This window comes from Melospiza melodia, chromosome 5, assembly GCF_035770615.1.
Source record: "Melospiza melodia melodia isolate bMelMel2 chromosome 5, bMelMel2.pri, whole genome shotgun sequence".
NCBI classification, from domain to species: Eukaryota; Metazoa; Chordata; class Aves; order Passeriformes; family Passerellidae; genus Melospiza; species Melospiza melodia.
The window spans coordinates 75,857,925-75,884,917 of NC_086198.1; the positions used below are offsets into that span (position 1 = coordinate 75,857,925).

Here is a 26,993-nt window from a genome sequence, read left to right on the forward strand (position 1 = left end):
ATATTATCAAAACCATTATCAAAATATTATCAAATCCATTTCTTTGGATTAAGGCTACCTAAGCCTTAATCCAAAGAAAACTCAAAATGTTTAATCCTCTGTGCAGTGCTCCCAATGCACTCAAACCCAGTGCAACCCACAACCACAGTGAGCAAATGCTTCAGGAAAAGACTTGGTGACTAAGAGAGTCAATATACCCCACTAACATATCAGAATATAAATAAAGCATAAATAATAATACATCAAGAATGAATTTAAAATACAAATAAGTACCCCAAATTTAATAACAACTGACATCCAACCAACAGTAACAAAGCTGTGGTAAGAGAAAGGAAGTGCTTTTACATGGAAATCTGGCAAAATATATATGCATTTTCATTCACATCCCATAAACTAAAGCAAAAACTGTGAATGCAATGGTGGGGTTTCAACCACAGAAACCTAAAGGCACTAACCTGCTGAAAAAAAAAATTCTACATCTCCTTCCTTTACCCTTAAATTCCCTTTAACTTCTCCATAAATGCCTATTATAATGAATTATCTGTCCTCTGGCCAGATAACTCCTCCTCTGTATCCAACATCTCCACCATGGCTCCTGTCTGTTCAAAGAAACATAAAATGTCAAAGTAATTTTACAATTACATATTTATAACTGTTTGTCATCAATTATCACCTTCAGTGAAGCTAAATATTTACAAAGTTAATCATCTACAAAAAAATCCGCTCTCCATTTCCAATGCCAGCCTGGCCTAGAGATAAAATATTCCACTCCCATCTTTCTCAGGTTTCACTTCTTGCCCACATTTGCCACTGCTAAAGTGGTTGGATTTGGGCCCTTTTGATAAATTTCTGTGTTCAGTGAGACAACCATTGCTACTCATGATTGGGCAATTGATTCTGAAGCTTCACCTAGAGCCTGGATTCAGAGCTGTCCCAGCAAGAGCTGTTTCCAAAGAGAATGCAGTCACTCTTTTAGCACAAAATCCTTATTTCTGAAAACAGGTGCATATTTAAGGACAGTTATTATGAATTGGACTTAATTAAACATGGTTCCTTGAACAACTTTAAACAGCATCTCTTTGGGGAGAGATTTGTTGGTGATGCCTCTAATTTCCTTCAAAATTAAACTTCACTGAAATCCTATGCATATAAACTGTCTCAGAACACTTTTTTAAATGGCAGTTCCTTCTTTAGTACTGCAAGTTTCTACTTTAAGAAGAAAATAATGTATTGCCACAAAGAATCGAAATCTATATTAGAAACTGTCTTTTGTATATCAATCTCCTTTGTGATGGATATCTCCTCTGTTACTTTTATCATCTCTCTTTTTTATTTTAAGTCAGCTCATGATTTTCTAGTAGCTATATGGTCATTTATGATAGTAGCTTAGAAATATATATACACATACACATATATACACACACACACATATATGATGATTGTTCGCAAGAGAATTTTAAGATCAAAGATGAGTTTTGAGTACTGGTAGGGACATTGTAGTCCAAAAAGTAATGGACAGATAAATAGGTATCTTTGAAATCACAAAAGTTATGATTATTCTGTTACTCACTGTTCAAAGGAGAAGAATAAAATTACCAGGCAGTAGGTTTTTTGTTAACAATAGAAAATAGTTCTTTTCATCACATCTATTTATAATCTGGGACTTCTTGACATGGAATGCTGTGAAAGGGGAAAGCATAAAGGAATACTGAAGAATTTAGACAAATTCATGGAAAACAGGTAAAGGTCTGACAGATATGATGGTCCAAGCATCTGCTAAGTATATCCTCAACCAAGAGGTGTTTTCAGTACTTTTCTCCTGGTTTTGCTCCTCAGTCTACTGTACCAGTGCTTGAGGCACAACAGCACTAAAGCTTGTGATATGATGGATGAAGGATGGTACTTCATTATTAATATTTTTGAGTATAATGTTTAATATTTTTGGGTAAAATGTTAGGATAAATTTGCTGGTTTTTCATTAGATACATATGAAGGCTGGTTATTCTCTGCGTAAGTCAAGGGCAGAGGATACCTCAAACATATTACATCTCAATAACAGTCTGGGAGACTTCCTGTTTATTAAATTGATTTCTGCTTAAAAAAAAAATCTAAGAAGACATTTTTGCATCACACCTTGGCTTTAAGGTTGCCTCTTTAACTGATAATTCAGAATAAAGTACACTTTGGAGAGGAAATACTGTAACACTTTCTCTGAATCAAGCATTGTAGCCACCAGCTATTCCAACTAAAGGGTAACCTCACAAGTGCATCCTGTTAGACAAGGGAAACTGTACAAGACAGTAAAAAGGAAAAAAAGGAAAAAAGCCATTTCTGTTCACTGCATCAAATTAAAGTGTTAAAGAAAAAATTAATCCAACAAATATTTAAAAATCATTTCTGAGCGCTCAGAGAATACAAGGCACTTTCACCAGAATGCCATTGCCCTACTGTGGTGATAGTGGCAGGTGTGTAGACCTGAAGATTAATTTATTTGTATTAATTCAGAATGACTGCATCTTGACAAAGAGTTTTTTCTTTTTTTAGACTTTTTGCAAGGCCCTGACACACAAACACAATTCTTCAGTTCCCATTCTGTGTAGGGGTGTTAGGAAGCTGAACACAGATGGATTGTACGCATCCAAAGCCACTTGTTTAGCAAACCAAATGTTTGCTTTATTATTTTCAAGTAATCAAAGAGCGCCTGCTTATTTCTTGTTCAAAGCTAGTCAGAAACCTGTAGGACAGCTGTAAAACTGCCTCTCTGGTGTTTATGATCCAGCCCTGCTGGGTGGATGTCTCTGTTTGCACCACTGCTGCTTGGGGCAGGGGAAGCTGATAATGAAACAGGAACTGGAAAAGCAGTTTAATGTGAAAATGAGCAGAGGGCAGCCCTGCCCCAGGCTCCAGGCCACACAGTGTGTGCTGTGCAGCCCCTCACCCAGATCCCTGCAGCAGCATTCCCAAAGCCTGGAACAATCTCCCCAGGGTAACTAAAGGACAGAGCAACTGAGCTAAAATAGTGCTCCTTATGAAGGATTTAAAGAGTCCCAAAGCCATTTCTCATGATTCATCAGATACCTGCTGAGTCCAGGACCAGCTCATACGTTGTCCAATTTACCCACTCACTCCTGCTATTTGCTTTTCCAGCTGTACTGCTGGTCTCCCAAATGGATTTTTTTTTTCCCCAGCTAGAATAGTTGACTACACCATTTCTTAACTATCAGAGTAACAAAAAGAATGCCAGACATAAATTGCAGTGTTCATTAAGAGGTTTTTTACCCCACCACCCACTTGGATTAAGAAAGTGCCCACCAGAGCCACTGGAAGTCATGCCCTCAGTTTTGATGAGCCATGGGATTTATGCACCCAGAAAGACACAGACAGTGAATTGATGGGGTCACAGGATTGTGTGGCTGAAGGTCTATTAAAATTTATGCCTAAAATGTGCATTTATTTAAAAAGTAGCCACTGGCACGACTTGCAGATATAGCATGCAAGCAAGATTTAACCCCTGCTAGGATAAATGTTAAGTCTTCTGGAGGAAAGTTGTATCAAAACTATGTAGCATCTAAAATACAAAACAGGACTTACACATAGATACCAAAAAACAGATTTCTCTGACCCACCAGAGAAAGGAAGGGGTTTTGTATAACCTGTACTGGGCTAAATGTGCTATTAACTTAAAATGTCCAGTAACCCAAAGGGTGAGCATTTTCTCTATCCCACAGTCATTGAGTGCTACCAAAGAATGGCTGCTAGATTTTGTCAGATGTAAATCCCAGCTTTATAGGGGATGTGTGGATGTGTAGGGAGGCAGTAGCTCTATAGTAGAACTCTGTGACTGATTCTGCAAAATAGAAGCATGCACTTATTTTATAGGCATGTGTAATTGGATTAAAATTTCTGTTTGATTTTCTATAAAGTAAAGGGTGTGAAAAAATATTTTTAGAAGCTGAGTCTCAGTGGTGAAGTGTGTGTTATATTTTACACTGAAGAAATACATTAAACCCTTGTTCTCTGTGACTCTTCAGTTGGTACAAGAAATGTCCTCAAATGCAGAACACAACAGAGCCAAACCCACCAGCCTTACACCCAGACGAAAACTCCTAATTCTGTCTGCCTGTAGGTTGTTATACTCACCAATATTGCAATACATTCCTGCATAATTTTCTTTGCAATCACATACTGTTTTCCCAGTGGAGACAACCATCTTACACTCTCCACCATTCATGCAAGGATTATCAACACAACCTACAAGGAAACACAACGAATGGTCAAACCAAAGGTACAAATTATCCAAGAGAATCAGCCCATTTTAACTTACTCTAGTGCATCTCCTCTGTGCATATGCATTTGGGGGAAGTTCTTCTTCTTTGTTTATGTCAGACCTACACTTGTGATAAATTAAAGAAAAGGAAACTCAAATTATTTCTGCCCACTGAGGTCTGTCTATTGTTTTCCCTGCTATTGGATAATATCAGCTATTGAAAGATATTATCAGTGAACAATAGGTAAAATGGGGGTGGTGATTATTATTACTAGTGGAGATGGTATTAACATTTCTCATTTCTTCCTCTATAGAGGGTTCTGCCAATTCTAGACTTGCCACTAAGCTCTATTAGAATTTATAATAACATATCTAGTAGGGAGCTCAGTTAAATATTTAAGATCTGTGATTGGGAAGTATTCAGTCTACCAAATTTTCCAACTCTCAATGTCCTAGAAATTGACTCTCCATGCTTTAATTTCCAATTACATAAGGGAATAAAGGCACCTACACATTCCAAAGGGCTTTTATGAAACTCATTTGTACTGTGACTTACTTGTGAATCTGGGCAAGGTAAAAGTTAGCCAGACTAACAGAATAGCCATACCAGAGCACATGTGGAGGTGAGGCACATGGTTTGCTTCCCAGCATCTCTCCTCCAAATGAAAGGAGCCGTGCTGGCTTCTTCAGATGGGTGACAACCCAAAGTGCATATCCAGTGCTGGCTGGCCAGGGTGTTGGGCTCCTGGCAGCCCCTTAAAAAAGGAGGAGGCTTCATAATGTAAGCATCATACCTGCCAGGAATGGGCCAAAAATCATGGGGACCCTGGAGCCAATGCAGGCCTTACGGGATCTTGGAGGCAGGTAAAATTTACATGCTGCTAATTCAAGAGTGAGATGGACTTGGGAAGAAACAGAGGCAAAACAGCAATATGAAGTGATTGTTGGTGTGCAGATTTCACCTCTCAGGCAGGTTATAGTTTTGGAGAAAGAATTTTACCACTTCTACTATATAACCTGTTGTATATTCTTATATATTTTTTTTTCTCTGTAAGAAAACAATGTATGTCCCTAAAATTCCTCCTAAAACAGTTGCTTCCTCAAATAAGGATGGACACATTGAAGGGATTTCCTGGGTCAGTATAACTGCTCACTCTTGGAAAGGAAAGCTAAAATGTTGTCTTTTAGAGAGCTGTAAGGGCAGCATTAGGGTGTGTAACACCTCTCAGGCTTTGATACCCTCGCTGTCCTTTATCCTCCCTCCATGCAGAGCTACAGCTGTGGTACAAAACAGAGCCTTACTCATGTGTTCCACGCGCTCACACTGCATCTGGCCATGCACACACGTGCACTGCTCCACTGCTCCTCCTTGGACTCTCGACCAGCTCACTTCCACATCAAAGAATTCATAGAGGCTGTTGTCAAAACATTTCTCTGAAATGAAGTTTTACAAACAACACAAGCTTTCAGATGTTATTTCGTGCAAGAAATGGCACCACAATCTCTATTATCATTCCCTGCTCATCCCTTTTTTCCTGTTGAGCAGATCCATGTTTGTTGACAGTTCTTCTCAAGCTAGCCAGCCTCCATGGTGTGGAGGCACTGAGCCAGTAGAGCAGCAGCTGCAGGAACCTCAGGGCAGAGGTGGCTTTCTCCTAAAGCCCTGTAGGCAGGACAGCATCACTGTCCCCAGCATGTGCATGTACATAAGGAACAAGGCATCCCCTGAAATTGTGCTGTTTTTTCACATCTCTGTGCATTGCCTAGTGCAATATTAGTGATTTCCAAACATGTAAGGGATATTTAAATCTTAAAAACAGCAAAGGAATGGGAAGAGGCTTTTTGTGTTTCCCATGCTCAGAGCATACTTGGATTTATAATTGCAGAGTCGAGCTATTTTCAGTTGTCCTGTCAGGAATGGATTGTCTGTCACAACCATTTGGAAATCCACCTACACAAAAATTCATGCTGCAGTGGTCTCTCCCATCACAACAGCACTACCTTTTCATTAAGCAAACATTAATGAGCTCTACTTACTATTCATATTTCATGTTGTAACACTGGTGGTAGAAGATACTTACTCAGCTGACAGTCCTCGCCTGTGAATTCCTCGGGACAGGTACAGTGGTACATCCTGTGGCTGTGAGTGAGAGAACAGGTCCCTCCATTTTGGCAGGGGTTGTCTGCGCAGTGATCTGGAGAGGCCACTAAGAAATTGTTGTTAATAAGTATAGTATAAGTCATGCTTTGTCCTTTTGGCTCTGTGAATCATGCTCAGTGGGTTTAACACCATCTACTAATGTAAAACTAAGTTTGTCCAACCAATTGACAGCGGGTTTGGGGAATATGGAAGCATATTTATCCAGCTTTTAAAAACCATGTGGCAGAGCTGAACCACGTGGTTCTGAGCTGAACCTTCACCCCCCAAGACTAAGTTGTCTGAAGGGGGTAGGACCAGGCACACCTGGAGTCCCCAGAGCTGGCACTGTGGCGAGGAAGAAGACGGGCTAGGTGCCCACAAGATGGAGCTGTGCCTTTACACTGGGCGGGGAGGAAGGCTGCAAGGGAGGAAGGCTGCAGGGAGGAAGGCTGCAGGGAGGAAGGCTGCAGGGAGGAAGGCTGCAAGGGAGCAAGGCTGCAAGGGAGCAAGGCTGCAGCGCTGCCCGGCCTCTGCCACCGCCGGGATCGCGCATCGCTTTCAAGCTGCTCAAAGGACAGCCCTCGACAGAAGGATTTGCCATGGGATTTTGGATTATGTCTAAAACGAATGGACAGCTGGAACCAAGGGAACAATTATAAAGAAAACCACAAAGCACATTGTCCTGGGGTGACATGATGATGCTTGTATCCTCATTTACACATCCAAGTAAATCACACCAAGAAAGATGAAAACTGGACCAGTCTAGCATATTTCCTTTTACTGGGGAATTATCTGAATGATGGGAAAATGTGGTGGGAGAGGAGTTAGGTGCCACGACAGCTCGTGCATAGAAGCTTTACTTGGCAATGTGCAATGTAAAAGGAGTAAGAGTCTTGCCGGTCAGGCAGTGTTTCTGATTTCAGGCAGGGCCAAGGGATGGATCTCCGCTGAAGTTAACCAACAACAAGTTTACACCTGCTCCAGAGTTAGCCCAACAGCTTGTCTGCATTCAAATCTTCCTTTTTAATGCTAGTCAAACTCTGCTGTGCCATCTCCAGGGTTACTCAATCCAGGTGCTCCTTCAGCCAGACTGTGTGTCCTGAGCATGAGATGCAACAGGCAGAGGCACAGGCACACGTGAGCAGGGCTGAGGTGAAGCACAAAGGGTGCATCCTGAATTTGCTACAGCAGGGTAAATCTGAGCTTCCCCTGCAGGGGTCAAAATATTTACTTCAGAAGAGAGTGATGTAATTCCTATTAGATAGCAGGTCTGGGTGTATTCACTGGGAGTTTCAATCCAGGATAACATCAAGGAAAAGCAAGTGAAGTCAGTGACATTCCTACTCTTCCTGCTGTTGAAGGTTATGAAACTTCTAGTGCTGTAATGTTTCCTCAAATTTCGTATTCCCACTACATCCAAGCCATGATCTGGTCTCCAAGCCATCTTCTGCTGTAACAAATGTTCAAGAAATTTTTTGTACCCTTGTTAAATCTGCAAGAAGCACTTCCACTCATTTATTTCTTTCTCAATCTGTTCCTCACTACATCCCATCCACCACTCCAGTCTGACCTTCCAGGCATGTTCTGTGTTGCTCCACATCTTTCCTGGAATCCAGGAACAACTTCTGCTCATAAGCAGATGGACACATCTCAGTTCCCAGTGGGGAATCCTGCCCACAATTAACTATCCATTAACTGGGGATTGCCAAGTCCACACTTTCTCAGCACTGTCTAAAGCATCCTCATGGATAAAGCACTCCATGCTTGCTAGCTCTCATCTTGACTGCAGCTTCACGTCTCCAAGTCTCTGCTGATTGAGCAGTAGCCTTGTCTCACTTTTCTGCCCATATTTCCCAACAAAAACTTTCTGTTTCTGCCACCCACTTTCCTCAGAGCTCCTCCTAGAATGATGCCTCTTCCTCTTGCCTGCCCAGCCCAAACCACTCTACTATTTCTTTCCATATCAGTCCAGAGGGATCTTAAAAATACTCTCTGGCAATTTTCTCCCCCATGTTTAGTTCTCCCTGGGGGTTTGGCCATTTGTCCAAGATTTCCAGACATTCAGAGAAGTAGTCCTACCAGCCTGCCCAAAATCTGGAATTCCCACCTATAAGGGCATTTCACGTTGATGGACATTTGTACATATATGTGAGCTATGCCTGCACAGTCCACGTGTGTGCAGTACTAACAGCACCCTCCAGCAGAAACTTCCTACCCAGGCTTCTCTTCATCCTAGACCTAAAGGCCTCTTGGTTAAACTTCCCTTTGAATTTGGCAGATGTATTTTTCTGGATCAAAGCTTTCAGTGCTTGCTTAACATTGGTTTGTAAGTACCTCCATCATTTTGAAGCTGATTGTCACATGCATGTGGTAATCTTGGCCTGGAGAGATTTGTGCTTCAGCCTTTGCTCTAAAGAAGCTCCTTCTCCATGCCAATGGATACACTGCTCACCAACCTCTTATGGACAAAGGATACTCTCTCCCTGAAATTCAACTTTTTTCTTGTTTTTCAAGAAAAAACATCCAAAGATTTAATACTTTAGTGGAATTTTTTAAAAGTATTATTTTACATGTTTTAGAGATCAGCAGTGTTCAGTTTGACTGCTTATTTCTTCCAGGCAAACTTTCCTTCTTTGTCTTCAAATTCCCTTCATCCATTAAATTGCTTTTCCTTTCAACCTCATCATAGACCTGTTCACTTTAAACTATGGTTAATAATCTGTTAAACATTTCCCAAATCCAAAAACTGCTGCTTAAAAAAACTTAAGTGGACTTATGTTTATAAATAAAATAACAGCCAAAAAACCTTGCATTTACTTTTTTCAAATTCTAAATGCTTCCAGAAATAAAGGGGTTATCTTTTATTTTGCAACAGCCAGTGGTGATCTCTTCCAGCTACCCCTTCCTTTTTTCTCTTTCCTTTCCTTTCTCACACACATGTAACTCTTTTTTTTTTTTTTTTTTTTTTTTTTTTTTTATATATATATATTTTAAGCTCTGGGAAGCCACTGATGAGTAAGTGCAGCCCTCACAACCTGACTCTTGTAAGCATGAGCTGCCCATAAAGTCTATGTTCATGTCTGGCACACTTGCATTACAAAGTTGTATACATTGCTGCTTGTTTTGGGGCTAGGTCACGGGCCTCTGATCTACTGTTAATCTGTTTTAAAGCCAGGCTGGAAAATAATTTAAAGTAGCTACATTTTAAAAGGTGATGCTGTGCACTGCTTAATTCTGGACTGTGAGCATGATTCAGCTAATTTGGCTTTTCAAGTGCTCTGGTAGATTGCAATCAGCTTGGCAATGCGACTCCTGACACTGTGGGGAGCTCCCTGAAAGGGGTTGGTAGAAAAAGCCCTTCATTTGAAAGTGGGAAGTGAATATCTAAGGCTATTGGTCATATCCTGCAGACTAAACATGTCTCATTTGAAAATTGTGAGACAGCAAAAAGAGGAACATGAACAGAATTAGACAGAGATCCCAGAAAAATCCTCAGGGGCATCAAGTTTGACCAGTTCAACACCTGATTTTTCAAGCTGGTCGGTGGCTGTATGAAATGAGAATTTATATATATATATATATATATACACATATATGTATATTTACACATACACACATATATATGTATTATTTATAAAATGGGATTCCCCAGCATCCAGCTCATGGAGCCAGGGATACAGAGATAAGCAAAGCCAGTCACTGAAGGACTGCTGAGGACAGGGATGCATATTCCCAGGTGAACTTTCACCCAATGTGTCAATTAAAGTGACTTTTTTATATAAAGGTGACTTTGCCACAGACCTTGACTTCCCCTTTCAGACAGACTCTCACAAAGAGCTAATTGTAGCACTGGAGTGTGGCGACCACAGGAAGCCACAGAGCTGTTCAGCCAAGTAATCCTTTCATTATCCCTCAGGACTCCTGCAATGAACATGTCTGGCCTCTTGTCTTCTCTGACACAGCCCTGAGCTCAAGAAGCCTGGGTTTGAGAACTGCTCTTTCCCATGAGATCTCAAGAAAGGAAAGCTGGAAGTGATGGCTGTATGTTGTACAGGGTGTCAAATGTTTCTGTGCCTTCTAAGGAAATTAACTGGTCAAACAAACAGAAAATGCAGCTGTGTAATTTAGGGAAAGCTAAAAGGCACATCCAAGCCATGAGGGAGGAGAAGATTATCACCTTTGTGTTTGTCTCCAGCAGGAGTTTAGATTTCCATGCTGGCATTACCATAATTTCTCTCCATGACTTAGAGTTAGTCAACAGAGAGTGAATTAAAGACTGTGTGATATTCACAGTCTAATGCTCTGGCTGTGCAGCGTCACAAAGAGATTATGGAAACAGCTGATGTGAAGGTTTGCTTCAAAATAAATGCACAAATAAAAGTTGCACTGAAGGCACTCTCCCTCCTTCCTGCAGGTGGCAAAGCAGGAGCCAGGCACCTGGAGCAGCTCAGCCATGGCCTTACCTGAGTGCTCTCTGGGCAGGTGCTGTCTGGGGTGCTGTCTGGGGTGCTCTCTGGGCAGGTGGTCCCTGGGGTGGTTCTCTCTGGGGTGGTCCCTGGGCAGGTGGTCCCTGGGCAGGTGGTCCCTGGGCAGGTGGTCCCTGGGCAGGTGGTCTCCGGGCAGCAAATCACAGTGTCCCCACCTCCTGTCCCGGTCAAAGTTATGTGTTGTTGAACACCTGAAAAGAATCAAAGGTGCAGCTTAGTGCATCTTTAAATAGCCTTAGTTCATATTTAAACAACCTGGATGTCTGCAGTGAAACTACAGGGCCTTCACACCCTGGTGGCCTGGAAATTCATGCTTGGTTTTTTTTTCTAATTAGCATCAGTTTCATTCAAATTGTTGTAAGAGCAGAGGAAAAAATATGCTTTCTTTTGTTAAAGTTGCTCTGCTCCACTTATCTCACATTAAAAACATATTAAAAATAAGATGTAAATGCAGGGCCTGAGATTTTCAATGAATCCTTCAGAAAAATCCAACATTCTTCCTATTTCTGGGATTAGAAAAATAAAGAGAGGAATAAAAACAAAACCAAAGACAAATAATGTTTTCTTTACTTATTACAAAACAAGCAAAACAGACCCAGGCCATTTATGATGCCTGACAGTTACTGTAGTAATCTGTAGAGGCAGGAGACTGTCCACAAAGGGACTTTTCCCTGACTTTCAGTGACAAGCATATTTCACTCTTTTCAGACTCAGTTCCTTTAAAGCATTCTTGTTTTGAAACTTACAAGATGAAATGAGGAAATAACTGACACGGGGGTGATTTCCAAAGGCACAGACAAAACCTCTCCTTTTCTGAGAGCAGGGGACAGAGTCCTGCCCACCCTCACTGCTGGTCTGTTATCTGAGTCTGCTATCTCAGGCTCAGAGCACCCCAAGGAGCACAGAGCTGCTATTCCTCTTTTGCAGGAGCAGATTTGGAGGCTTCCCTGAGGACACACAGGGAGCACATGGCTGAACTGAGGTTGTACCTTGGAGATCCATGTCTTGTCCCAGTGCACCATCCACCAAAACATCCTCCCTAGCCAGTTATAATGCAGAATAATAGGTATCAGCCACATGACATTAGAAGGCACTGGAGTTTATTTAATGTGCCTGATGATCTACTTCCATTATGCCTGGTTTTATAATTCCTTGAGCAGTTGTGTGATCACATTTTTCATCCTAGGATGTCACAAGCTAGACTGAAATTTTATTGCAGCACATGTCTACATTTTAACTGCGCTATTTTCCTTCTTAATTAGATGCTATGAGGTATTTAAAATGCATCATTCCTATGGAGCATCTGAATAGGCCATGTATATTAAGTTGTGTGACCTCAATTATAAAAGGTGCACTAAAAGAGGTGCTTGGTAGTCTGGTGCAGATTAAGGTGGCATATGCCTAAAGAGGCTGTTCTCTCACAGGAATTAAGGCTGGTGAACTCCTGGGAGCTGATGGAAATTCCTCAAAGATCCTTCTGTGGGAAGTGGATTGTGCTTTCTTTAAAGGGTGGTCTAGTATGCACAAGAATGAAGATGAGAAATGAGATAAAAGTGTCCTCAGCACTGCTCATGTCACTGTCCAGCAGCAGCCAAGTTCTAAGCAAAGGGGAGTCTCAAATTTTTCCATCTTAAAAGTATTTTTTGTCATCAGAGACCCTGACAGAGGCTTGTTCTACCAGCTCTCCACAAACTATTGGTCCTCCCACTTGATGCTCTGCCCAGCCAGTCCTTCCCTATTGCCTTGCAGTGACTACAGTGAGATTGGTCCCCCCTTGTGATGCCAAGCTGCCTCCTTGGTGCCAAGCTTCTTGCACAGTGACATAATCCTTTTATATTTTCCATCACAGATCTCACTTTCTGTGAGATCTCCCTCCTTTTAAAAATGTTTTGTCTGATTGGAGGCTTACCAAAAATGAAATTGTGACTTTTCAGTCTTCTGGAATGTTACCTCCAGCAGCCAAACCAACCCAGTGGTTTTATTATATCTTTATGCTATTTGCAAATGCATCCACACTCAAAATTTATGGGATAGCAAATATCTTTACATCAGCTTGTCATATAAAATTGCTAATATGAAAGTGAAAACAGAAAGACAGAGATACTGAACTAATTATGTCAGAAAAGTCCACTACAAGGGACTGCATTTTAAACCCATAGATGGTAAAGAACATGGGAATGGGCAATCAGAAGATGAGGCCTAACTGGCAGGGAGGATCAATGGAAAGTAGGCTGTTTTTCCCACCAGGAGTACAGGGAGCCCTAACAATAGGATGTTTTGGAGAACAAGCAAAGCCCCAGGCCTAAGGCAGACAGGTGTAAGGAAAGAGCTTTGCCATCACGCCTGGTGTTGTCACTGTGTTTGAGACTTGGAGGTTGCCTGAGACTTTTTTAGGTGTTGTCCTGACCATGAGACATGGCTTGACAGACTCTGTCTGACAACACCAGACCAACCACTGGCAGCTCCAGGAAAATTCAGAACCTGATGCCTAACATCTCCCAGCTCAGCCCACAGGTTTCTCCTTTCCAGGACTGTCAGAAACTCCCCATCCTGTAATCCAGCTGGCCAAAAAGCTTCCTCTGCACTGTTTGCAGTCTGTGGCCAGTCTGATATCAAAAGTTATCTTCTTGTTTCCAAGGAAGATGATAAGATCATGTCCTTCCTACACAGACCCAAGCTCACCCTGGCCCAGTGGTCCTGCCCCTGCAGAACTCAAGCACAGGATAAGGCTTCTGCAGGGCATGAGTCAACATCTTCCCATTTATAGCCAAAATCTCAGGCAAGGTCTGCTCCTGCCATTCCCCTAGAGCAGAATCTGAGGTACCCATCCCACCCTGGGATGCAGGGACAGGGTGCTGCAGCTTCCCTGCAGCCACAGCTTGGTCCAGTTGAGACCACCCTCCCCTTTTGCTCTCACCAGTGCTCTCTGCACCCCCATTCTGTCTGTCCCTACACTGCTTTGTCTCTCTGGAGGTACCAATGAAACTCAGAAGAAATTCCAGCTATTTTTTTTTCTCCTCAGCACAAAAGGAAAATTTACACTATATCCTTAGCAAGATATCATGTAAGACTTACTAATAGATCACTAAATGGAAATTTATCTGTAAAAACAGATTATAATTAGGGGGAAAAGCCATACAGGATGCTGTTAAAGGAAGTCTGTTATTAAATAGCGTAATTATTCTGTCTTCTTTCCTGTATTTTCAATAAATATTTATAAAGATACAGCTTGTTTGTTGCTCTCAAAGTAGGGAGAGCTTTCTGTGGTCAGGAGCAGATTTTTGTTGAAACACAGTATCTGTGTCATATGTAGTATGAGAAAACATAAATCTAAAGCAAATTTGAGTGGGGTTTAGCCTGCACTGTAAAGTCCTGCCGTAGTCCTGACCCAAAATATGACTTGAAGATTGAGGACATGAACTTAAACACACAAGTCAGGGCTCTCCTGGTGGGGTTTCCTGGAATTCAGAATTCAGAGGCAGTTTGGACCCAGCCTGCCATCATCCCTTCCTAGCAGCTTGCAGGAGGCAGGAGCAGAAAGGGCACGAGCCTTGCCCTCACCTGGAGCCTTCCAGGTGCCCTGGGATCAGTTATCCAGTGTAAGTCCAGCCTGGGATTGTGCCAAGTCACACAAAAAGTGCACAGAGCAGGTTTCCCAACTGCTATTCAGGGCCCTTTTCCTGGCATCTCTGTGCCTGAAGTCACACATTAAGTTGCTTTTAGCTTATGAGTGATGAGCAAACACTGGTCAGAAGGTCACCCATAGGGTGAAATGGTCTGTCAAATCCAAATAACTCCAGGTGTCCTCCTTCCTGTCTCCCTGCTTGTAAATGGCTTTTAAAATGTCAGAAGCATAAGAGCAAGTTGTTCAAGGTCAGCTCTAAAGTGTTCTCTAACCTTGGACCACATCCATTGACAGGTTTTTCCATTTCTGTGCCCTAACTGGCTAAAAGCAAATACACAGGGTCATGTACTAACAGGATCCCTCTTAAGCATTGCATGAAATTAAGTGTGTACTAAGGTCAAACTCTTTGTGGCTAAAGTTCATCAAAGACAGGATTCAAACTGGCAAATTATTCCAGTTCCCTTTCTTTAGTTAAGATAGTCTCAAATTCTTGTTTCCTGGAGGCTTGTATTAGCTGGGTTGTATCAGTGGATATTGGGGAAATTCTGAAGTGGTTTCCTAGCCTGAAGCTCAGTGTCTATTTGTGCAAACAGGTTTGTTTTGTGTTGTTTACATTACACCAGCACTTGCACTTGAAACAGATGTGTCATCAGAAAGACGCCAACAGATCATGAAAAAATGAGACAGTCCAGTATAAAAAATGAGAGTTCTGCCCTCCCTGGGCAAGTAAAATAAACTCTAAAATATCATCTCTGCCCTGAAAACAGGCAAGTGTTTGCCTTTCACATGGCTCATCTGGGCATAATTTTCACATTAGTGGTACCCACATACTCTCTGCTTTGTTGCCTTTGATTTCAGTTAATATATGCCTATGAAATGAGTTTGTCTGCAAAGTTCATCTTTTTTATTCAGTGCTTTAATTCAGTAGGGTTCCCCCCTGACTGCTCCTACCCCAAAAATGGATCATGAATACTCCTAACAGCTTCTGCAAAAGTAAAAGAGTAACCTTTGCCCAAAAGAAGGCAAAATGGCCTTAAACACACTAGTAGAATAAATCATTAACCAACAAACAGGAGTAATACCTCACTTCTTAGGACTGCACTGTCCAAAGGGGTTCTGGTGCCAATCTGGATAGAAATTAGAGAGATGGGGTTTGGGGAGAAAACAGCTTTCCTCAAAAATCAGATGGTCTCTGCTACAGTGCAAGTACAGCCTGCACAAATCAAACAATCCCTTAACCAAGGGTCCTCTCTTGCAGGTGTCTGTGTCCCTTTCTCCCTCAGCAGAGGGTCTCTCCCAGGCCCATTCCATCAGTCCTGCTGTTTCTGTACAAGCTCTTGTCACCCATGTAAATTGCAGTTCCATGGGCAGGGCAGCAAGGAAGCATTTCTGCAGTTCCTGAGGCTCCTGTGGCTGTGTAAACCCAGTGCCAGGGCTCCCTTCCCCTGAGCACACCCTGAGCCGAGGGCCACGGCCATCAGCAGCAGAACTGCACCTTGGGCACAACTTCCTGCTCATCTTAATTACTCCAAAAGCAAGATTAAAGCACTAAAAGGATGACATTTCATTTGAATGCTGTTTTCATTTATGTCAACTCACCATTTCTTTCTGGAAAATGAATTTGATAAACACGTGTGATAAAACCTTCCACCAAACCGGAAAGGAAATTTGCATAAATGTCCATCCTCTGTAAACACTGAAATACAAATATAAAAAGCTCATAATGCAGCTGAAAGCCAAACCACAAATTATATTACATACTATTATATGAAGTTATGAAGATAGATATCTGCAAGTTTTTCAGCTGTACTCTGGACTCTGTGTCTCTGCAATGTCTAGGGCATAAGAAGAAGCTTAAAACTTCGATAATTACTGAATCAACAAAGATTAATGGACTCTGCAGTGGAACAAAGATCTCAGATCATTTCAGTTTAAAATATACTGCCATTTCTGGTACAGCAAATGCCAATTATATTCATTAATTGCAATTATAATTTCTAATTATGTAGTATTGTAATTGCACATTAAAATAATTTCTGAAGTTGTATCCTTTCAGGCTCTATATCATATTGTAATATCTGTTTAAAATAATTAAGGAACCAGACAGTACAAACTGAAATAGAAAGAGTCAGGAGGAAGAAGTTTTAAAGGTTGAGGGTAGAGAGAGAATTTGATCATAACACCTTCCCTTTGGGATAAGCAGATTCCTTACAAGAGGGGAGAAACTGATGGGACCAGTGTCTAAAAAGGGCAAGTTTTCTATTTGCCACATGAGTGATGGCAATCTAAGGAAGGGTGGTGGGACTTTAAGGAAGACTAGTGGGAGTCTATCAGGAAAAAATCTTTCAATATGAGTCTTGATAATGAGAGAGCCTGAAGACAAAAAAGACAATGAAAAACTGTCAGAGCTTATTTAACCATTAAACTAAAAGTAATCTGTTTTGAAATCCCAAATCTGAATGGGAAGCCAATCAGTGCTGCAAGAGAGAAACGGGTCATCCAACCAAACTGGCAGTACAGCACATTTCCATTTCTCAGAGACAATGTGTGACTGCTCCTTGTCCTGAGCTTACCCCTCCCATGACGACTGGGGCTCCTGCACACTCTTACAATATCTGTTAACTCCCATCAGCCCAGACATCCCAAAGAGCTGCTGAGGTCAGTTACTGGCATTACAGAAAAAATAACCTATCCCTGTGGTCCAACCCCTTGTTAATCAGTTGGGATTACTGCCACTCCATCTGCCCTAACTGCCTCCTTCTCTATCAACAGGAAATAGCCACTGCCACCACCTTGGCAACCACCTTTCATTCTCTGAACTAATTCAGCAAATGTTGCAAATAGCAACTTTCTCTGTCTGATACCTTCCAGTACAACAGGCAGGAGAGTTGTGAGAATACATCCCCATCCAGAAGATATATTGCATCCCAAAGGCCACTGAAGACTGTTATAACCTATAAAGCCCAATGGCCCAATGCATGTAATCTTTAACAACAAAAGTACAGGACAATAAAAGCTTTAAAATGGAAACTGCAACACTCTCCCACAGCCAGGATGTCTGATCATTGGGGTGCCACTAGAACAAATGCAAACCAGAAAGCTGCATGCAACTCAAGCCCTTCTCCCACAGAGAGATCAAGGGCCAGGGTAGAAACTGAACCTGTACATACAAAGAGTTAATGTGCTTGAAAGTTACAGGGCAGCTGCAGCTCTGATTAAAGGTTGTTGCAAATCTTCAGCCACACCACCTTGTGCAATATTATAAAGCCATGCCAGCTCAGACAACTCAAATCCCATCAGCACCTTCCCATTAATCTTCACCTGAAGGAAAATTACCTGAGATTCCTGAGCTAATCTCAAATTCCCCTTTAAACAGAAATTAATATTGGCATAACCATTCTATAATCCTTATTCATGTTGAAACAAAGACAGGCTTCCTACCAGCTTGCACAGCACGGACACAGACAGGCAGACCATTCTTACTGTCATGAAACCTACTGGATTTCACTTGGTACCTTGTGGGCGAGGGAACCCATGCCTTGAGCCTCTTCCTGCCCCAGCTGTGTCGTGCTACAAAGAGAAAAAGAGAATGTGGATTGGAGACACAAATTCACTCTGGGAACCATACTACTGGTCAAAAACTACTTTCCAGGGTGCCCTGAACTTGTGTTTCTCCCAGTGCTTCTGAGAAAATCTTATTATTTTCTTTTGATTTTTGGTGGGGCACAATCTGGTGAAAGAGGGCAGATACATGTTGACTCTTGAAAGTGCCAGCTAAACCAAGAAAACCCAGCACAACACAACAAAGGCCAAAGCTCTCCTCCATTTTATCTTTCTATTGCCAAGGGACACATCTCCTATTTCTCTCAGCAGGAAGAATACATACATTCTGGGGCCAGTTCACAGTTACAAACAATATCCCAACATTTGCCTTTTCCTGCTATTTAACTGTATCTCCCCAGGGCATTAGTAACAAAAGCAACTTCTAACTGTATTTGGGTTTGCCAAACAGCAAGCAAAGAGCACTAGGCTGAGCTGATTTTAAGCCACAGGAAATAATAAAAAGAGAATAATACACATGAAGTGCTGCTGCCACCAAAGGTGCTGGCAATTGAACTATAGCAAAAAAAAATATCACAAAAGCAGTCAAAGATGCCCATATCATGAACATAGAACTGGACAGGGGACATAAAAGTGAGGGTTAAGAAAAAGCTGTTGCTAAGATATATAGAGAAGGCTTGAACAGTTCTGAGGAAAGAACAGTTTTTGCACTCTACACAGACTGCCACCACCGAGCAAGGGCTCCAGCCAGGGATGATCTTTACCTTGAGCATGAGCATTCTTCTCTGCTCCCTCATGCAATATCTGAGGATATACTTTTGTAATTTGCTAAAATAGTTAGGACTATAGCACCATCCAAGTATATCTGAGCTAGTTTTAACCCAGCTAGAGAAATAAGACTGATCTTAAGGCCCCAGTGCTGACCATAAGGCAGCAGTGAGCTAACTACCCTGGTAGCCCATGGTAGATGCCAGGCTGTGGTGGGGTTTAAGCAAACTAGCAAATTCAGACCATCACAGCCTGCTCAGCAGTGCTTCATGTGCTTGGCAGATATAACCCCAAAAAAGACACAAGATACATAATGCAAACCACTGAGGGGTTTGGCATGGAAACAAGTCTGAAAAGAAGAAGACATCTACCTAAGCTGGCCAGCTCAGTTACAGACACAGCAGCAGTGTCTGGCAGTGGAGCACTCTCCCTCCATGCTCCTGCAGGTACCTGCCTGTGTCAACACTTTTCTGAGATGTATTTTTTAGGGATTTCCATTTTTGCAGTCCTTCCTCACTGCCCATTCCTCCTCCATAGCAAGGCATGGATGTAAGCAAATGCTTCAAACAGAGAAAGGTGTAGCACCAGCTGTCCCACAGTACCCCCACAAGTGAGCACCTTATAAACTGTCTTATAAACTTCTTATAATCTGTCAGCCTTCATCTGGCTCATCCCTGCTGTGTTCCCTTTGACTCTCCCTTTCTCTGGGTCTGTTCAGTGGCTTCACTCATCCAGCCTCAGGCAGCCTGGTCCTGCCAGGTATCCCACAGCTGATCCATCACTCAGAAAGAGAGGAATCACTTACCATCCTTGTACAGTCACTGCTCAGACTCAGAGCCAAGACAACAGTGAGAGGAGCACAGACTCTCATCCTTGCTCTCCTCTCATGCAGGTTTTGCCTGGCAGAGGAAAACTTCCAGGGCTGGGCTGAAGCAGGAGGGTGAATCAGGAACAAGCTTTCACAAGGGACTGTGATTTTCTTGACTTTAAAGTATTTTAGTTTTCTAAGTAAGCAGAGCTGTTATCATTGTTAATCATTAATGTCTTTGGGAGTAGAAGGGAATGCCCCAGAGGGAGAAACTCTCCCTAAAACACCAGGAGTGAAGAGTTTACAAAGTGCCTGACCCTTGGAGATGGTCCCTGGTGTCATCACCTGAAGGGCAGCTCCAGAGAGGCTGATCCAATGTAACTTATAACTAGAGCTGGATGTTTCCCTTCTTTCTCTTCATGAGCTGATTAAAAGCATGGTATAGCAACAGCAAAGAGCTCCAAGCAAGCCCACTCAGGAGATGGCATCACATTGCAAAATGTGGACCAGATCAATGCCAACACCAAGGATTACTCATTAACAGATGGTTACCAGCCCAGCTGTGACTTGTAACAGCAGCCATCCAGCAACAGACTGGGAAAGTTAAAAGAAAGAAAATACACATTACTCTGATAAGACATTTTGTGTACTAAAAAGCTCCCTTCTGCCACCACCTGAGCAAAGCCACCTCTGTTTTGTAAGTGTCTGTCTGAGATAGCTGCACTGCTGTCTGAGCAGCTGCACTGCTGCACTACAGATGCAGAGGATATTGCTATAACTGAGATTTCACCAGAGCAGTCTACTGCAGCCCCACCTTGCCCCACAACCAAAATCCACAGGTTTGGCTGGTGCAACAGTGTCTGTGCTTGAGGCTTTTGCCATGTTCTGTCAATCAGGGACCACACCTCCTCACACCCAAAATCCCCAGAGCCACAACAACAGAAACAATACCATAGTCCTTGCTCAAGTTGTGTGCTGCCCTTTGAAGTTTCACCAGCACAGCTATGGAAGGGAAATGATTCTTTTTCATTTTTTTGACCCAACAAAGCCATGGCAGTAGGGCCCAGTGGTGAAGCAGAGCTATCCCTGCACAGTTTTGACATGATTGTTTATCGTGGTGCAGGGAACTGACACACTGCTCTGCCTTTCATCACAGCAATAACTCCTGTTAGTTCAACTAGGCCTATATAGGTTTATGGAATAAACTTTGCTACTGTGAGCAAGGCTTGGAACAGCAGGAAGTAGGAAAAGCTGGCATTTCCTTCCCAAAATCCAGCAAACAGGCAGAAGAAAAATTTTTGCCTCTGTGCATTGCTTGTTGCTAAAGACTGGAAGTAAATAAAGCTTCAGAATAGATCTGTCTTATTTTCACTCATTTCAAATCTGGAAATAGGATGTACAGACAGTCTGATCTGCCTGAGAACACCTAGCAAAGCTGAAACATAGATTTCCACTTCCTCTCCTCATTTTTCAGTCTGGCCATCAGGTTTCAAATCAATAATGCCTATGCAATGGCTTTTAGACATCTGTTTACCATCAAGGTTACTGAAATTTTGCGAAGAAAGTGGGGGGAAAAGAGCCATTACCTGCTATTGCACTCCAGAATTCCCAAAAGTTTTGTAGAAAGGGAGAAGCAGGGGAGTGAGGAGAGAAGGAAGATACTTCTTTAAGGTTGTGGAAATACCCTCTTCCACCCATTTCCAGAATAAAAATCATCCACTTCCAGGACCAGAAACACTGTGTTTCTGTGGTGACCAACGTATGTGTTGTAGAGAAGCATTTTTCCATGCCTAAAAGTAACAGAGAAGAAAAGCAAGAATGCAATCTCTTGTTGGTGTTGTCTACTCCCGGCTGCTGCAGTTCATGTTGTAGATCTCCACTAAGAGCTGCAGTGTCCTTCTGGGGACTCACAACTCCAAGCTTTTGGCTCAAACTGATTCCTTAACATGGTAAAGGGAATAAATACCAACATCAGGAGCCACTTCAGCTGATAGGATGGGGCTGGCACAAACTAAAAGTCATCAAACCCAGGAGTTGCAACAGCTGCCAGAGAAGCCCCACCATAAAATGGGAATTATCCCTGAGTAAGGTCTGGACAGTGATTTTAGGGTTCAGATGGATCTGAATCACTGAAATCCCCAAGTGCTCCATGTGCTGCCTTTGTTCAGCAGAGAGGTGTCTGAACAGGTCTTACAGCCATAGCAAAAAGGCAGGATTTGAGGTGTGGTTTTTTGGTCAATTATGTTAAATGATCAGTGAATCTTTCAGCCGTTTATAAACAGAAGAAACTCTGTCTGCCTCTTTCAAGCATTTTGTACAATTGTTAAAATGTTTGGGGTGTTTTTGAGACACATTTTATCTTATTGGCAGGAAACTAGTCAGAAAACTAGACTCAGTTTTGATACTGAATTCTTATAAACTTCACAGGGCTCTGGGCCTTTGGGAGTTCATAGGTGCAAAGAATAATTTCTGTGCCAAAAGCATTGTCCCATGGGTCAGGCTGAGGAGCCTGCAGAGCTGCTCTCCACCACCTTCTCAAGTCTTTTCATCTGTGACTCGTTATTTCCAGTCTGGTGATGGAAACTTCGTATACAGGGAAATAAGAATCAGGTGTCTATGGAGCTAATAACTTAACAACCATGAGAAAAGTAACAAAGCTATAGAAACAATCCATATGGAATTCAAGATAAATTCCCTGACATTAGGTTTTAGATTTCATCTAGTCCCCATTTCAAATGAGGCTCTGTAAAATACTAAAGGGAAATGAATATATGTGTGTATACATATACATAAATATAAAAAAGAGAGAGAAAATCTGTACAAATAAGCTAAAGGAAAACCTGGCTTAGGAGTGATAAAATATTTGGCAGCTATAAGGCCTGGAGCAACTCATCCCATCAGTAAAATTACAGCTAGAGTCTGGCTCTTGTTTTCAAAGAAAATTCCATTTTCCTTTTAAGAAAGGCACATTCTGATTCTCAATTTTGCTGTACATAATTTTGAACATTTCCTACAGAACACAGAACCCAAATGTATTTGAAGCCATATTCTGCTACTACTGATGACAATGATAAGTTTCAAAATAAGAGTAGGAATTCTTTTTCATATTTGCAGACTAATCCTTCTGTATCAAAGGCTGAAATCCATTCATTTCAGCAGTCATTTTCCTCTTTATACTGACATCATGAGAAAAAGCAAAGGCAAATAAACACACAATAAATGAGGAGAAAGAGACAGAACTCTTGCTGTGGCTGTATACCAGATACTGATAATGCTGCCTCATACATTTGCCTTTTCCTTATTTCCCACACTGCAATGTTTTTTATTACTTAAAATTTAAAAATAATTAATAAGAGCTCAGACTGAGCCCAGCCTTTGAACTGCTTAATAATAATAATGAAACAATATTAACAACTACCCTAAATCATTAAATATCTGCAAAACATAAATTAACTGAGTCAGCCATCAATATGAAATAATGAAATTGCAGAGGGTTTTTTAATCAATGAGTTGACTAGACATAAGTGGAAAAGACAAGCCTAGACACACACACACATCCATTTGCATTCATTCCTCTGTACCAGCTACCAAGGTAGTGAGAGGGATGTCTGGTAACTGCACATTCATCTGTCCTCCATTTTTTCATTATTTTCTGACCATTGTAAATGTTTCTGAGAAAACTTCCATTCAGCTACTGCAAAACTGAAAAAAAACTACAAACTTTTCTCATGACAGGGGAGTGAGGAGATTCCCCCTGTATTTTTGCAAATTTCTAAGCTTTTTAACAGTGATAAAGTAACCCAAACTAATGGGGTAGTGTTGTCGCCTGAGATGATCTGATTTCATGACTTTAGTTGACATTATTGCTACACAGGCCAGATCCAGCTTCCCAGATAAGGAGACACTGGCAGGAGCATTGGTAGCACAAGGAACTGGTGCAGGATCTAAAACCTCTGCAAGTGTGCTCTGTCCAGGACCTTTGTACAGCCTGGTGAGTACATGTGAACAGGAAGTAATTAGAACTATCTCTGGTATTAAAAATACAACTTTTGATTTATCTTTCAGGAATGTGTAGAATGCAAGCAATCACATGTGGCAGTTCTGTTCCTGGTGTTCTAACAAGGGACTCAGTGCTAACATGAAACTGATGAACAAACCCAACTAACTCCCTTTTTTTTTCTTCTGGGGGACCTGCAAACCACACTAGAGACTTTGTTGTCTCTGCCAGATGGGATTTCCTTCATCTCTGCTGCTTGATATCATTCCCATCATCCTGGGAACCATTACCAAATCTCACAATAATAGACTTTGAGTCTCTGAAATTTAATGAATATTCAAATCACCAGAACTGAGGTGAACACTTATGGCTAAAAGCATAGCGACTTTTTTTAAATAAATAAGGTAACACAGCAGCACTGTGAGTGCATGAGGAACCCTTACTCTTTTGTCCTTCAAACTCCTCAGCTGTCCCAGCACAGCAGGGCACAGGTCACACCTGTCTCAGCAAATGGTGCAACCTCAGTCTTGTCACTCACACCCAAAACCAGCACCTTCACCCCTGGGTGACAAGTGAGCCTCCACCTTCCCTTACGTCTCCTGGAGTGGTGCCTTGAGAGAAGCCATTGTAGCCATTGTGTTTCTTTTGCTAGAGCAAAGACAGAAAGCTGAAATCATTTTTCTTGTTTGCTTATTTCAGCAAGAAAAAAGAAATCAAACTGGATCGTTATTTTTGTGGGCCTTAAACAGGGTAAAATCCAGCTACATTGTGACCATGAACATCTCTGTGTGTCATCCCTCTTGTTTCCCTGGGAGCTTCGGAAACCCAAGGGGAAAAAAATGCCATGCTTTTTTGCTCTCAGGAAGAACTGGAGTCCCAGTCTGTCCTCTCCTGCACCAGAATTTGCTGTCCCCAAACTGGGGATAATGCCTGCCAAACAAACTCTTTCACAAGGCTGTGAAAAGCACAGCTGCCAGCGCTGCTGCTGAGCAGCTGGCATCGCGCAAGCATGGATTGGGTGCTGCAGCCCTTAGCAGATAATCCTGGGACTGAAATATATGTCTTCAGCCAAATGTTTTCTCCTCCTCACTCCTCTCACCTCCCACACTCCTCCAGGATCTCTAGCAGCTCTCCTGGCTTCCCTCACCCACCAGCTCACAGCTCTGGGGTTTTCTGCACTGATTTCCTTTCTCTTCTCTCCAGGGACTGAAGCAGTGCTCAGATCTATCATGTTATTTCTTTCATCTCCCTCACTCACTCTCCTCCCCTCAGACATGTTGGCTGTGATGTCCCATCCTGGCCCATGATCTCCCAGCAGCCTCCAACCCCTCAGAGAGCAGGACCGCAGAGGGAATGTCATCCCTCTGCACACAGGATGGGCTCAGGATGTTATTAGGTGTCCCTGCTGCCACTGCCTTCTTGGGATCTCCTCTGCAGGCCTTAGGACCTCCTCTGGCAGCTCTGCAGGCCTTCCCCTTTCCATCACATCTCCACATGGAGATGGATCTGCTCCTGGATGTTCTCCACGTGGTTCCTCCAGCTGGCCTTGGCATGTTTCTGTTTAAACCCCACACCCTGGTGTTTATCTGACACTGCTGCCCCTCAGCCATGGCCTCTCTGATCTTACTCTGCACCAGCACCTTCTCTTCCCACACCTCTGGGCCTGCGCTCAGAGCTGTGCCACCCCTCAGCTAAAAGGATCAGACCATGAATCCCTCTCCAGCCCTCTCCAGAAGGTGTCACCTCCTCCCCAGTCCAGTGCTGCACAGCCTCCATCACACAGGAGCAGGCACAGGGCCCTCCACAGCCCAGCACCCTGGGCCATTTTTGTAATGTGTACTTCTCTGTACTACTTCTTTTCACGTGTACTTCCCTGTGAAATCTCCATGGCCAGATACAGCCCCTGCAGTTGCATCTCTATATTGCAGGTACATCTTTTTAATGCCTTTATCTGCAGCTGTGCTTATAGATGTTTTTATTGATGCAGCCAAAAAACCTTCAGTTCTGCTAAAAAAAAAAACCAAATTATATTGATATAGCAATGGAAGAGCTGGGCTTCAGCTGCAGAAACAAAACAAAGCTGTGGTTTTACACTCCTAATCACACCAATCTGTGAGTGATTTAAAGCTCTGCTACAATCCACAATATGCAGAACCTTAATTTATACATCCCAAACCTAGATCTAAACAAGCTTTTAGAAGTCCATTTCAGGATAGCACTTAGTTCTGTTCCACCCAGATGTCATGGTTTATCTAAAATGCCATGCCTGCAGCCAAGGGTGTGTTTGCATGAAGAGACTCTTCCTCCCACTGCATGAATAAGGGTGGAAAGCAGGTAACTGTATTTCTCAAGGACTTTGGTATAAACCTTTGCTGATAACCCTGGCTGAAACAGTAGGCCCATATACAGAGGCGTGTGGGGTTTTTTTTAGCTGTGTACTCACTGCAAACTGACAAGAAGAGGTGTGGAGGCACCCACCTTCCACCGATGCCAACATTTAGGTAACTTGAGCACAGGCTGATTTGCAATTGTTAGGCACTTACATTTTTAGCTGTGCTCAAATTCCTGCAATTCCACCCACTTTCTTCATTAGCATATTAGACGCCCCCATGGCATACTTTAAAATGGTCTAAAGTCAGGCATGTGTGAGGGAAGTGGCTCCACTGGTGCAGCTGAAGTCTTCCCTTTGGAAGGGGAAAGAGCACTAACAAGGAAGGGACAACCTCATGGGAAGGATGCCAGCCCCAGAGCCTGCCTTGACTTTGGGGTGATCCCCTATGGTAGGATGGAGAGCAGAGTTCAATAAGTAATGCTCCAAATATTCTGATTGCAGGCCTAATAGTATCTTGTATGGAAACCTGTATACATATATATGTATATATAGATATATCTACATTTTCTGTATGCTTTTGATGTGTGTATGTGTGTATATATACATATATATGTGTGTGTGTGTGTTTGTGTGTATAAACCAGATGTTTTTTCTGCTCTGCAAGCAGCTCCTATGCCAAGGGCTGAAGAGTCAGCTGTCACCACCTGATCAGCCTTTTGGCCACAGTGACCAGGGGAAGCCAGACAAAGAGGTGCCCTCTGCTAAACCTGTGCAGGGAGTGCTCCCATCCCTCAGGATCACTGAGGCAGCTGCCCAGGGCCAGCAGGGCTGCTTGGACACTGCATTTTTCAATATCATTGTAAGGACACTCATCCTAGGTTTGTTGATCTAGCACAGTGTTTGTCTCAGCTTTCCCTGGGGTTTTTCTATCCTAAATTGAGGGGAAAATCTGTAAGGGTCTCTTCAAGCTTCTCCCTGCAGTCTCCCTGATGCCAAGGTCGTGTTCCT

The 26,993-nt window shown here is 42.5% G+C and overlaps 1 protein-coding gene across 2 annotated transcripts in view; it reads right to left on the reverse strand.

Annotated features, from left to right (window-relative positions):
- Nucleotides 1-20,056, reverse strand: part of HGFAC (HGF activator) — a 40,803-nt gene extending 20,747 nt beyond the window's left edge. The window contains exons 1-8 of one of the 2 annotated variants that reach the window (XM_063157456.1): nucleotides 19,654-20,056; nucleotides 18,035-18,089; nucleotides 16,119-16,215; nucleotides 10,986-11,085; nucleotides 10,871-10,955; nucleotides 6,349-6,474; nucleotides 5,570-5,701; nucleotides 4,141-4,251 (exon numbers count right to left, since the gene is read on the reverse strand). In XM_063157456.1, coding sequence (XP_063013526.1) covers nucleotides 4,141-4,251; nucleotides 5,570-5,701; nucleotides 6,349-6,474; nucleotides 10,871-10,955; nucleotides 10,986-11,085; nucleotides 16,119-16,215; nucleotides 18,035-18,089; nucleotides 19,654-19,719 — 772 coding nt within the window. In that variant the 5' untranslated portion in view covers nucleotides 19,720-20,056. The remainder of the gene's footprint in view (nucleotides 1-4,140; nucleotides 4,252-5,569; nucleotides 5,702-6,348; nucleotides 6,475-10,870; nucleotides 10,956-10,985; nucleotides 11,086-16,118; nucleotides 16,216-18,034; nucleotides 18,090-19,653) is intronic. The other variant, XM_063157455.1, reaches the window with a different exon arrangement.
- Between the last annotated feature and the right edge of the window lie 6,937 nt (nucleotides 20,057-26,993).